The sequence below is a fragment of the Ascidia mentula genome, chromosome 1, assembly GCF_947561715.1.
Source record: "Ascidia mentula chromosome 1, kaAscMent1.1, whole genome shotgun sequence".
NCBI lineage: Eukaryota > Metazoa > Chordata > Ascidiacea > Phlebobranchia > Ascidiidae > Ascidia > Ascidia mentula.
In genome coordinates, this window is record NC_138566.1 from 4,992,114 (window position 1) to 5,005,769 (window position 13,656).

At 40.0% G+C, this 13,656-nt stretch overlaps 1 protein-coding gene across 1 annotated transcript; it reads right to left on the minus strand.

Annotated features, from left to right (window-relative positions):
- Window positions 1-5,082: 5,082 nt before the first annotated feature.
- Window positions 5,083-12,597, minus strand: LOC145908209 (dickkopf-related protein 3-like). The gene is made up of 8 exons (XM_082995436.1): window positions 12,345-12,597; window positions 11,373-11,503; window positions 9,939-10,056; window positions 7,034-7,129; window positions 6,684-6,859; window positions 5,898-6,085; window positions 5,673-5,746; window positions 5,083-5,420 (listed from the first exon to the last, which is right to left on the minus strand). Exons 1-8 carry the CDS (start codon window positions 12,556-12,558, stop codon window positions 5,233-5,235), a joined length of 1,185 nt encoding a protein of 394 aa, XP_082851562.1. The 5' UTR covers window positions 12,559-12,597; the 3' UTR covers window positions 5,083-5,232.
- Window positions 12,598-13,656: the final 1,059 nt, after the last annotated feature.

Genomic DNA, 13,656 nt, shown 5'->3' on the forward strand with positions numbered 1-13,656 from the left:
CACTTAGAGCCCCCCAACTACATTAAACACCCGTTACAAGAAGTGGGCCCGGCTCGGCGGGGGTGTTGGGCTGTCGAATCGTACATGGCAAAAACTACACGAGAAATAGAGGAACCTTGTGGAAGTTTTCTTTTCCCCTCTTAAGCACATCCATACGCTAGCAGGAATTGTCTTAGCCTGTGTACACGGACAAACTATGGCAAAATCCCGATATGTTAAGTACAGGTTTCGAGAGGTTTGACCCATTGTGTCACTATCGCAACACGATGGCCGAAAATCGGTGTTTTTCAAATTTTATCGCCTCCATTTCGTTTTTTTCCCACACAGCTGTAGCGTGTAAGATAACGAATCGCTCTTCAAACAAGTAGTTAGGTCGTGAACACTATCCTTGTGTACGAAAATCGGCGATTTAGCGCTTTTCAAACTTTTAATTTGTAAATACACTTGTGTTGAGAGCTTTTTTATTCTATTGCGAAAAACAAAGTGGCAGGTTATTCTAATTTGGGAAAAATATATGCCAACTGCAAGATTAAAATTTTTCAGCATGGCATTTTGCATATTACAAAATATCCACAAGACTCAGAAATCTGTATCAGATGTGGTGATTAGCAATAGCGCCATCTTATTATTCAGCGGAAAAAATAAGTTTAGCCCGAAATTGGCGTTGTTGGCGTATATAAGCGTTCTTAACTGATCTGTTGTTGCTGTTGATTGGATTACCTGACGCTTAAGTGATGAAACAAGCTTTGTTTGTGTTCAAGTATGTCGTCACAATTTATGTGTTGATAAAATATTGTATGCGGAGATTAGTATGATTATCAACTTCAGTGAAAAACCCACCTTACCAGAAAAAAAATATTGTTTTTAGTCGTACAGTGTGGTTTTGGCGAACGGTATTTCTTTCAAACAAATTTCCATTTCTTTCTATATTACAGTACAGGTGGTAATCCCGAATAAAAAGGTGCCACCAAAGCTGAACGGAATGGAAATAACGCGTTTGTCGAAATATTCGCAAAAAAATGAAAAAGGGCAGTCAAAATGGCGCGACAAGAAACGTGAAAACAGAACTCGGTAGTTTTCGAGCTGTGTGTCTCCATCTTACAGAGAGGGTCGGGCAGGCGCGTGACCGATGCGTCGGATTGAGCACTTCAACTTTCGAGTGCTTATTACCAGTTGATTTGTTACTTCTGTTGGCTTGTCACATGATTAGCTGCACCTGAGAAAACGCTTATCACTCAAATTCCACTGTTTGTACAACTCGTTGTCGATTGTGTTGCGCAATTTGGAATGGTCATAGTTTAACTTAAAGTGTGTGAGAAGTTAATTTAGGTCGGTTGGGTGTATGTTTTTTTCAGAAATAATTACTTGGATCGTGTTTCGGGATGCTGCTGCTGTTTTGTTCTGTTAACTAAAAGGAACACAATTTTTCACAGTCGTTGGGCTAAAAAAAGTTAAAATAAGAGTCTTTGTTGCTTATTTTCAGGCCAATTTGTAAACCTTTTGGTTGATCAAAATTGTGATAATATACCACTTGTACGACAAGAAGTAAGTCAACAAATTTAGATTTAGGAATTTAGGTAAATGTTGTGCAATGCATTGTTTTTATCAGGATACCACATAAAAAACAAAAAATATATGTCGCAAATCAAATGAAGCTTAGAAACAAGCATGGTTTGGTAACTCGAAATCAGTTGTTTAAAATATTTTGATGTGCGGCAAAAAAGTAAATACCATTTATCCCGTCAGCAGCGTGAATTCACCTGGTTAGGAAACAATGTTCTAGAACGCAGAACAAAGAAAATAGTTTAAAGTGTCAAAAACAAAATTTCCGTTTCGTTATTTGTGACGACTTGGGAAATTGGTTTTGATAGTACAACTGTGTACTGTGTTCTTTACAATTTCATTTTCACCAAGTTGCAGTTGTGCAGTAAATGTAAGTTATATAAAATACAAAATTTGCGCAAGCCCCAAGATGGAAAACCATAGCCAACCAGTTCAGCACTTTTCCCGACGTCGAACCAAAATATGGCGGCCCGTGGAAACAGACGAAGAAACGCCACAGAGCAGGCAACCGTTCCCCAACCAGAGTAACTTTAACCAGCTGGCTAGCTTTGATCCAACAAGCGCACGGAATTCTGCCTACAATCCACCGAATATTGGAAAGAAAACGTCATTCACTGCGGACTGGATTACCAGCAGAAGGGAGCTGCAAGTTAAGCCAGCACCTTGTTTGTTACGTAACAAAGGATATGGTTTTACTCGACCGGGCTGTACAGACAGTTCGCAGTTTGGAAATACAATGTTTTATCAGGAGAATCCGTTTCATTCGTGGTTGACATTGGGCAACCAAGCACAACCAGAAGATATTTGTAGAAGTCTTGCTCAGAGATGCCACAAAAACTTACCAGGTAAACGTTTGGTATTTTGATGTTAACCATTTCCAAAAAAAGATTTGAGGTAAAATATTTGGTCATGGGATCGCGCACGCGTTTTAAACTGGCACGTGGGTTGATTTTTACCAAAAACATAGAAAAATATATTCCAAGTGTGGACCTTAATTGTTTTAGATTCACCACTGTTCAATCGTGTTAACGACACTGTTCTATTACAGCGATACAATCACGTGATTAATGTTTTTCACATAAACGAAAGATCATTTTGCTATAGTTACCAAAATGGTAAAAGTGTCAGTAGCTTACTGATCTCATGTTGACAAATTATTAAACCCCGACAAAACACATTTAAGGGAATTGCATAAAATTGCATGCGATAAGCAATCATTCGTAATGCAATGTTTTATTTGCAAAACTTAAGACATTATAGTAAAAAGGCGTTTGTTTGGAGGGCAAGCTGGTGCAAAAAATTAAGATTTTACTTTCTTTCTTATTCTGCATCAGAAACATGGGCGAAATTGGAACAAAATCAAATTCGGACGTTTGGCGACAAAGACCCTGTGTCAAGTGGAGAATATGAGCAGTGCAGCGACACGTCAACCCCTCCCATCTCACCTGTTTATCGAAGCAAAGCGAAGACGAACGAGCCGCAAGCAAAAAAGAAGCGGACCCGGGCTGCGTTCACGCAAGCCCAGGTGAGGGCGCTAGAGGAGCGGTTTGGAGCACAGAAATATTTGTCTGGAGCAGAGCGAGCTGAATTCGCGCGGGCACTCGATTTGACGGAGACTCAAATTAAGATTTGGTTCCAGAATAGGTTTGTAACCAATTCTCACTCAACCGGTTAAGCTGTTGTTTGTAACGCAATTTCAAACCTTCTTAAGTGTGACATCGTTGAATAAATGTTGTTTATCGCGTTTTAATTTATTTTTGTAAAAATGTAACTGTCCTCAATTCATAAAAAGACACCAACAGATTTCGTTGTAAACTTTGTTTAAATCTTTTTCTTTGCACGAAGGAGATACAAGACAAAAAGGCGCCTGCGCTTGGCATCGGAAATGTTTGCGGCAGCGACATCTCGCGATCATTTGTCTTTATCCAATTTGCCGCTAAGCGGCGTTCGTGCCTTACCGCCTTTATCACCAGCATTACCGTTCTTCGGTAAGACTTGCCCTAAATTCATTTTTATTACCTTATCCAAACTGCGAGAACAATATCATGAATCAAAAGTACCACAAAGTAGTAAAACCTGTGGCCGGCTGGTTATCTTGCTGAACTAGACTTAGTCATCAGATGTACTGATAAGACATGGTATTTCAAAACAGTGTGCACTGTTTGCAGCTCACTGATTATTATGGAGTATTTGCTTCTACAAGATTGACTTAAAAATATTAATTTTTGCAGGTTTGTTTTCAGCCGCGGGCCGAAAGGAGTTACAACTACACTACGAGGAGATTTTGAGAAGAAACGTTCTGTTTGCATCTTCCACCATCAACAGTCATTTCCCCCTTAACAGCAGCAGAAACGCACCTTTCGAACTATTACCTTTGTGCCAGGAAAAAAACTGAAACAATTATTTTTTTATAGTCCTACTGGTTCCACTTTTGCTTGCAAGTGCTGTTCGGCTTGAATGTCGGCCTTTCGATAGTAAGGCGTGTATACAAACAATTTTGCAAAATCAACTGTCTTGGTTCATCACACTTTAAGTATGCCAGAATTTACAACACAAAGTATTCGGCCGAAGAAAGTGTAGAATTGTCATTCACCAAATATAAGAGAGCACCGGAACTTTGGTTTTAAAGTTTCTTTTTGATGTACTCAAGAATTGTTTTGGTTATGTACACGTCTATACGAATAATTGTATTATGCCCCTTTATCAGATTTCGATGCAAATTATTTCACCATTTTGCTTCAAACCACAACTGTTGAAAAAATGCTCCATAATACTCGTGGATTAGGTAACAGCATATAGTTTACACCCATGCGGACATAAGACTACATTATTCGCATTTTCAGCAATTTGCTTTCAGCCAAGTTTGTTGTTGAAAAACAGTCAAATTGATGATTCAATTGTTGTCAAAACATGACAAAGACACTATTATGGTTTTTTAAGTCGAGCCAACCGCGACACGAATTACCTTTGATGATAGAATTGAACAATAAAACAATTGTCACATGCATAATAGAAAACCAACAATTGAAACAACAATGCGACTGGATTCTGGATTGTATTATATTAGTTGCCACATCCATGGACTAAGTCCAAGATATGATTAGTGTTGATGGTGTTTAGTGCCAATGGGTCTCGTCAAAGCAACCCAAACTGTCATGTTTTGAGCACGTGAAAATATAATGGCTAAACTCTTTCGAAAACAGCAACCAAAGTTGCACGTTTTTTGTTTATTCACAATACAGCAGCAATCAAAATGACCTTTAGCTGCAAATGAACAGTGTAGACAAGATATACCTTCACATAACATTGGAAAATCTACAGAACTCGCAAGCAAAGCTGGCAGTTAAAATGGCGAAGAATAATCAACCCACAACGACCCAGCCGAATTCACTGAACTACAGTGGTGTGCTTCTACTTGACTTGGAATGCAGGATCAGTGTAGTAAAACAAGTTACGATCATATAACTTGTATAAAATTAAATCGAATCCAAGCATTTTAAACATAGTATCTGTTTGTAGCAAATGTTTTAATGCCAGCAAAGCTTAAACACAGCAAAGCAACGAATGTGCAAATCATTTCCACGAGGGCCACAAAACCAACACAAAAACCGGACTTTGTACACAAACATAATTTCAATATTATCGACGGACCGGGAACTTCATGGTTGATTACATTATGAGTCCGTCCATTGGTTCTTCCATGGCTTTCTTCGAGTTTTTGTGAACGAGGGGCAAGACCTCATCAAAACGCTGATCGTCCTCGTTTTCTATTCTCGCCTGCCTCAGAGTGTCGAAAAGACTCGGGCGGTTTTGCACGGCAGATGGCGCTGACAAGTCAGATATTGGTGTGGCAGATCCTGAGAGAGTTTTTTAATGAAATAGTAGAAATTATGCAGCGATTTTTGAATACTTTTAGTCATACCATATGCTATTTCGTTGTATTAGCAGTTGTGTGAAATATTGTAATGAGCAATTTAATGGATATATATGTATAAAGTTTGTAAGCTTTATTGTTGGCAAATCGGTCTAAAATTGACTAACGGAGGAATTAAACAGTATCATATCGTTTATGTCATCAGCTGCACTATATCACAATACACAACTTGTACCTTTGGCTTTTGGTTTTTCGCAGTAAAGTCCAGCGTCGATTCGCATCGGTTGCGGGGCGTAAACCACCTCTTGCCTGTACAAGGATAAACTCAATGTATCTCCTGAGGTCTAGGTTGTTAACAACCAACATGGCCCTTGTTGTTCATTAACACTGACAGTTGGCCCAAATCCACGCCCCGGGGCAACAATTCAACATATACAACATGCGCAAATGAATTCCTCACCTGTCCTCGCAGCGCAGCCCAGTCTGACACGGGCAGAAGAAGTCGTTATCGTCCACTAGCACAATGTCCTCGGCGAGATAGATCACTGGACTGCAGCGCTCATCCAGTTTTGCGAGCGGCTTGCACACACGCTGATGAAGTTCGCGGTCTTGAGAGCAACACAGACCCTCACCACAGTCGTCGGAGGTCTGAGATAGAATTCCTATTTTTAGCATTTTACAAAGACGCTGTACATATATTATTTATTGATAGTTTTGTTAATTTTTGTGATTTTACACTTTGATTTGCTTGTATTTTCACATTAAACAGCTGTCGTATATTGTTCTTCTTTTATAAGTTTTGTTTTAGTATTTTATTTCACACAAACATCTTCAGTAAACAAACAAAACACAATAGGTCAGAATATCTGGAGACTTTCTCAATCTTCTTGCACGGTTTGTTGTGTTTAATGCTGGTGGTTAAGATACGCAACCTATTCGCTTCATAGACACGACAAAGGCGTCGCTGTTAGGCTCTTCGTATAGCGCCTGTCATGGTCCCATGACATATTGACAATGGTACAAGACTGGCGACCTTGTTTATAATCGCGCTGAATTATTCATGGACCTCGTGCAACCACATGACAAGTCAGTCCGGAGACAGTAAGGCTCGGAGTGCTGCACCATCCAACAAGCGCGCCTGGCCAGTATCGTCCACCAAACTATTCGTTACAACCAAACTTAAAGCCTCAAAATTTGCCGCGGGGTAATTGAATTTTGCTTCAAAATCACGAATTCCTGTGTTTACCTGACAGATGGTTCCGGGACTTCCCCTTGGCACGTCACGAGAGCATTTGCCGCGCACACATAGGGTTTCGGATCCGTCTTGTTCCAGGCAGCACTGCGCGTCGTCCATGCATTTCATGCCGGTCACGTGGCACTGGCGGCACTCACTCATGTCGATCGTCTCGAAACAGTATTTGCCTGAAAACAACGATTTTTAAAAATAAATCAGCTTTCTATTTAGTGCTGTAAATCGGGTGTTTCTGGTAAAAAAGTGTAGAAAGGTTGGATGAAGTGTTCAAAGTATTTTGCACTTCTCATACCATGTAATCAGGCCAATATAGCATAGAAAATTAGTGGTTTTGTCAGGTTTACCTGTCGCACAGGGGTTCAACATTGAGCAATGGAAACCCGGACCTCTGATGTCGTTATCAGGTGACAACTCTACAACGTCCGAAAGCCACTGGGACTCTGAAAAGACAATATCATACGTTTATTACTTTCAAAGTAGAAAACAAGCATTGTTTCGTGACGTATCGAAGCTCCAGCTTTTATATTACATGTGAATGTTAAAGTGTCAAGATATCTTTAAGGCGTGAAGCATCTTTTTAGACCTCCCATTTGGTTTCGAAACCGACCCTTGCATAAATAGAAAAACAAGTGATCACGTGCTTGTCGCCAGTTTTTCACAGATCAGTTTCCGCATATACTGGAAATATTTAGTGTAACGTCATACACCATCTGCTCGGCCAGTTAATGCAAAATATCAAATATCAAAAATAATACATTCATGCCAGCGTCAGAATAGCGCTTGACAGCTGCAATGATGTACATACGACCAAGCGGGCGTCCTTGTCAGGAAATATTGTGGTTGCACAACAGCGTTCCAGTATACCGAACAATACACCGTCGCCCTTTGATCGCATCGATTCAACTGTAGGCTATGCATGGGACATGTAAGCCCAATATTTAAATGCTAATCTCTTTATGGGGTATCAAGGATACGTCAGACTTTGCGTGTTTCGAAAACGAACAGCGGGTTTAACATTTCAATTACGAATTTCATGTGATATTAAATTATATTTAAATATGTTAAGATGTCAGACAAAATGAAAACCAAACTGATTGTCACACACCATGGAACGGATTTTTAAAGCCAGTTTGCATTGTCGCAGCGAAACTGCCATGGAAAAGTCGCTTATTAGATGGTGAGACACGCAAAGTTGGTTTGCAAGCGGATCAAAAACAAAAAAAAAATCGAAATGATTTAAGCTGTCTTTGCTAATCCGATGCAGCACGGTCGGTTATCGATCCTAGCGCAATTCCACACCCAAAAATGAACGGAAGATTGCAATCGGGTAATCCGGGATTTATTACAGACAAAAGAAGCAATCTAAAAGTGGGTGATTTTGACGGATAAGCACGGGCCAAAGTTTACGAGATTTGTAATTTGTACGTCGTTAGCAGTGATAACATCGTTTCGAGCATAAAAGTGCAAGAAACCCACTGGCTTTGAAGTGTCCACGTTTTAAGTGAGGGGCTTGTCTCTCTCACGGAATGGTTATAAGCGTGGTTAGGGACAAATTAACGGAACACAATATTGGTTTGCTAAACATATTAACAGAAAAAATGGTAATTGTTGAATTATAACAATGTTTTATAGTGTTGCAATGGAATGAAACCCTGCTGGCCTAAAAAATCAATACACGTCCTTAATCTCTAATGATGCATCTCCTGTCGCCTCGCTAATCTTGTTAGCGAAGGTTGTGGGAAGCCACCATCTCTCCTACACAATTTCCGTCGTGCAAAACAGAATGAACAACATCCATTACGCGGACTCGACCCATTGAAAACAATCAGTGTTTCTTTAGATTCCGGTGCAAAATAATGTTGGCTTGCCAAATATTGGTGACGCCACGACTTTCTGGGAAACTGAGTATTGGTGGCAAAATTATGTTTTTTAGTTCGGCGGTTTGTACGAGACGGAGGCGTTGTAGCAAATTATCAAACCGATAATAAGTTGCCGCTTACCACATTGTTGCAACTTGTTCAGTCTAATTGGACCATTAAAGGTGAGCCAAGGGAAATTTTGCAGATAATTTGTAGACAATTTTCACAACTATTTTTGTCAGCTGTCAGTTTGGACTTTCGGCAAAGGCTTCATTGTATTCAACCACAATAACAGTATTGTATGAGAGTGAAACCGTTATTACAGATACACCGAGATTACGCCAAAACGCACGTCATGCTGCCAACCTATTTTACTATGCAATGAATTTGAAACGGTCTTCTACTGATGCATTTCTTTGGAATTAACAATCAATTTTGCACGGAGTCGAATCTACTCGACACCAGCATGCACTTGACGCTCTTGTAATTGACATTTAACGTTTCTACAATGCATAGGGAATCGTCTTTCCTGGCACACAATGATCAATTTGACGGGCGTATAGAGACTGTTTGACAGCTTCCAATGACCCGGAATTTCAACATATGTGTGCGTGAATCCATTGCTGACAAAAAATGAATGTTATTTGAAAAATTTCAAGGATAGCTTTTGCTCCATCGATTTTTGTCTGAAATCTTCGGGTTTTTTTACTGCCTTAGCGACGTTTGACTAAATATGTCTCGTTTAATCGGAGCGTAAGGTAGATGTTAAATATAGGTTTGCATTGTTTTCCTAAAATAACAAAAAACGTTTTGTTGATCTGACGTGCAGTTAAGCACTCACTTTTAGATAACAATGCAGATATTGTGATGCGATAAATAATTGTGACGCTAAAACAGTATCTGTTTGTGGTTGGGTTTGAATCACAACAAAAGACTGACAGCCTGGTGCTGCCCGCACGGTAAATAGAGCCTTCATCGGGGGCCCAGGAGGAGAGTGTATGGGATAGTGCGGTCTCTCGTCGCTTCTCTTGCCTCCACAGCGGCGTGTCGCAGAAAACAGCTTTTATAGTTTTTATCGTTTTAATCGCTTCGTTTTTTTTTGTCGTGGCGGTCCCGAAAGTGGACCTACTGTTGAGTTATTTTGTTTTGTTGTCTTTTTTTAATTAATTCATTTAAGTTTTTATTGCTATTCTGTTTTCAGACAGAGACTGAAGATGCCAATAGGCGAAATTAATATTTCTTTAATAAAGATCTTATACTGGTGTGATCGTCTTTTACTCCTTGTGGAGCTCTAGGAATGTTATATTGATTTGCAAAGACAGATCCGTCGGATACCGACCTGCAAAGGCTGATTCCTGCAGTCGAATTTCTGACGTTTTTTTTCTATTACCTGAATTGTCATCAGAAGTTTTGTCAATTATCTGCGTTTCGTCCACATCCATATCTCCCACCTTAGTTCGGTATTCTGTGGAGTTGTGGTAGTTGGACGGCAACAAATCAGCAACATCCTAAAAAGAAAAATACCAGCACGTTCAATATGGTCCACCGAGTATATTTCGGGAAGAAAGTCGGTTACATTTTTTTAATTTTTACACGAACTATTTGTAGCCGTCTAACATTCCTACACGAAAATACACGAACGTGACTTTCCTATAACCGCTCGTCCACTTTAAATATATACTACTTGTTGGAAGGAAAAACGTTTAGGTCATAAGTCCAATGATGGGCTTATAACAACAAATAAAGCGCAAGACGGCACCTAATTGTAGACACAAAGTCTGCCGGCAGGCGCATGGACATCTTGCCTTACGTAACACGGCACTACGCTTTTATCAGTGTTTCTTATGGGTTTATGAATCAACCCTACTTTCGTTTGCTATTGCAATCAGTTGGCACGAGTATTCTTGTTCAGATATATTGGGACTTATCAATAGAGCTTCATAGAAAGTTCCGTTAAATATGCCAACGATCACATCACTGGAACGATGTGCGATAAAACATGCTGCAAATGGCATTGTCTTTTGTTTCGTCTTTTAAAACCACAAGTTTTGTTACTGATATTGTAATCCAAGGCAATCCTTTTGACACAGCGATGGTTCACAGGAAGCACATTGATTGGCAAATGGTAAAGCACTGAGTGGTGCTATGATATGGGCACACCTTAAATGACTGATCACTTAACAGGGAGCGTCAATTTTCAAGGTTTGTCATCTAAAAACTCAGATGTGCGAATGAATTCTCCGATTCATCGACCTCTGCGGTGAGCCCGGAGATTATTGATGTATGGACCGCGCGCCCAAGGACAACAAGACCTCCTAGGTATTGTTGATTGCGATTATAAAACGTCATTTCTCGCCATGCCAACGTGAGAATGTGTTTATCTTTCTTAGCGAAGGGCGCAGGGCAGATGGTGCTTGTCCGTGAATCGATTGAGAGGTCAAACAGGTTGTTTCTCCCGACACGGCTGTGGGTTTGACAGGAAGTGTATGTTGCTCATATAATCAGCGCAATGACAGGCAATCGTGATTTTCTGGCCACGTAAGAAATGAATTAATTAAAATGAATTTTTCTGGTTACCAGACCGTATTTCTGGTTATCATCACTGTTGTGTCGGAAGGGAAAATGTTTTAATTTGGGTAGATTCCTTTGTAGACAAATGGCACTATTTTAGTACATTATTCCAATTGGTAAATTAGTCAAATCGACTGATTTAATTTCCACCAACGTTTTGGTTTCAATACGCACCATAGGTCATAAAAAACGTAGTCAAAAGTACGTTAAAAAAGTACATTTAAACGAAATCGTGCCATCCGCTTTCACAAACCTCAATTTGGTCCAACCAGCGTCCATCCTGCTTTTCTTCGATAATCGACTGGAGCGCCTTCAGCTCCTTCAAAACGTCATCTGTTTTCAAGTCTGCAATTTCTTTTGCTTCCTCTTCTTCCTCAGGTGAACCTGGGAAGCATTTTGAAATCGTCATAAAGGTGTTCGCTTCGCCACAGATAACACTCCACCACAGTACACGACACAACAAACAGGGCTGACACGCCTATATCACAAACTGTAAGGGCCATGTGTTATGTATCATGTTCTAACTTTTCGCCACCCTGCGTCTGCATCTTCGATACGATCAGGGCAAAAAATGCTATTCGGAAACGCCAAATCGAGTCTTTTTATCAAAGGACAGTCTAAAAGTGTCTGAAGTAAACTATACCCGAGTTTTTAGTTCAGCATATGTCCCTAAAAATGTTGTTTGGACACATAGAGTGGTATGGGGTTGTGTTGCAGATAATATTTGTAAAATCTACAACGAATTTGACGCGTACAAGGCTGTCGTGCACGGTTCTTTATATCCGTCCACGGCAGACGGCAATCATGAAGAAAAAAAATCGATTTTCCTGGGGTTTTGTGTGGAATTTTCCATTCCAAGATCCATCGATATATATGAACGAATAAAAAATTTAATTGACCTCCGTGAAACGTCGGGCGCTATTGTTACTTTCGTTTATGCTTTTTGATCGAACAGTGTTGCTTTAACATTTTTGTTTGTATAAACCCTTTTCCATACATTTGCCCAGTTCAACTAATAAAATTAATCGAAGAAGCGTTGCTGATAGTTTTTCAACACCCATGCGTTTGTCAGCGAACTCCAAAACTTAGCAGCTTTTCTATCATAGAACATAGAATAAGTGTACAATAAAACGAGCTGCATGTGTCCAATGACGAACTATTTTACGTAAAATATGAAGCCCGCACCATTTCAATTGTTGTATTTGAAATTGACCAATCAGCTTACTCTGTGGTTTCTTTTTATCCAAGTCGTCCATCATTTCTTGCATCACTGTTCGGTAAAGCAGAACTTCGACAGGATCACTCGCCTCAGTTATATCATCATCCGTGAATTCGAACGGCTGCTGGGCGTTGGGCAATTGGAAGTTTGGCGGGTACGCAAAAGAGTGACTGGCGCCCAAAAAGAAGCACAGAAGTATAGATGTCAACACACGAAGCATGGTGATGAACGTTTTTTTAAAGCTCACGTGTTTATAATCTGCAATGTACAAAATTAAAGGCAATTAGTTGTGTGAAACACCCTAATATACCAATAACACCTTGCATTATTGAAACATTTACCACACTACATAGCACAACGACTGTTCGACTCAACTGTACAAAACAGCTAAGTTTTCTTCTACAGTACTTTTAATCCAACCTGCATATTCTTGCCACAGACAGTAAATAAAAGCGTCAGTCTATCGGAAAAAGTGCAAGATCGTGATAATACGTTTGTGACTTTATCGCGACTCTTTTAACCGCGAACTTCCATTAACTCAACCAGGTGGAATTACAACGTGACTAGAAAACGTTTGCCCCGCTGGTTGCTGCGCCATCACTGACAGACAAGGTTATTATAGGTGCAGTTTCTGCCCCTTTTTCTCTCCGCTGTCGCACTGCAGAAATGCCCATCACTATAATTCTGTTTCAGCCATGGCGTTCTTGCGAGATTTGAAGCCACTAATACACAAAATCCTGCATATGTAAGTTGAGATAAGGAAAGCAAATTACTCATGGAGTAATGCTGTGACCACAACAAACTCAGCATACGTACCTTGTACACAGCCTTGCCTGCTCGAGAATTTTACACCTATCGATCGACTTCGTGCTAGCTCTGCTGTTAAACCGAGTTACAAGTGCGAATGTTGGGCGGTGTACGCGTCCGGGCGCATTGCCTTCTACTGTGAAATTCCCCGGTTACTGGCAAAGGGGATTGATTTCAATGTAAGTGTGCAGGGCTGCGTTATGAATATTTGATGGTCGTGAGTTGCATGCTGGGGATATAGGAAGGTGAACATCAAGCAGGGGACACTAATGGGTGGCACAGACAGATAAAATTTCACGAAAGCTGTTAATGGTTTTCGCAATGTCTGTTTGAAATATTGCCATATTATAGATTTATGTATTTGTCCCAAATTTTTCTTACACTGTTTTTATAACAAATGTTAAAAGCGTTTTTTTTCAATTAGAAACAATCTGGTGTTATTTTGAATACAATCTACATTTTTTCTGTCCTCTGAGGAATGAAATTGCGGGCCTGCTTTCGTTGATTATTT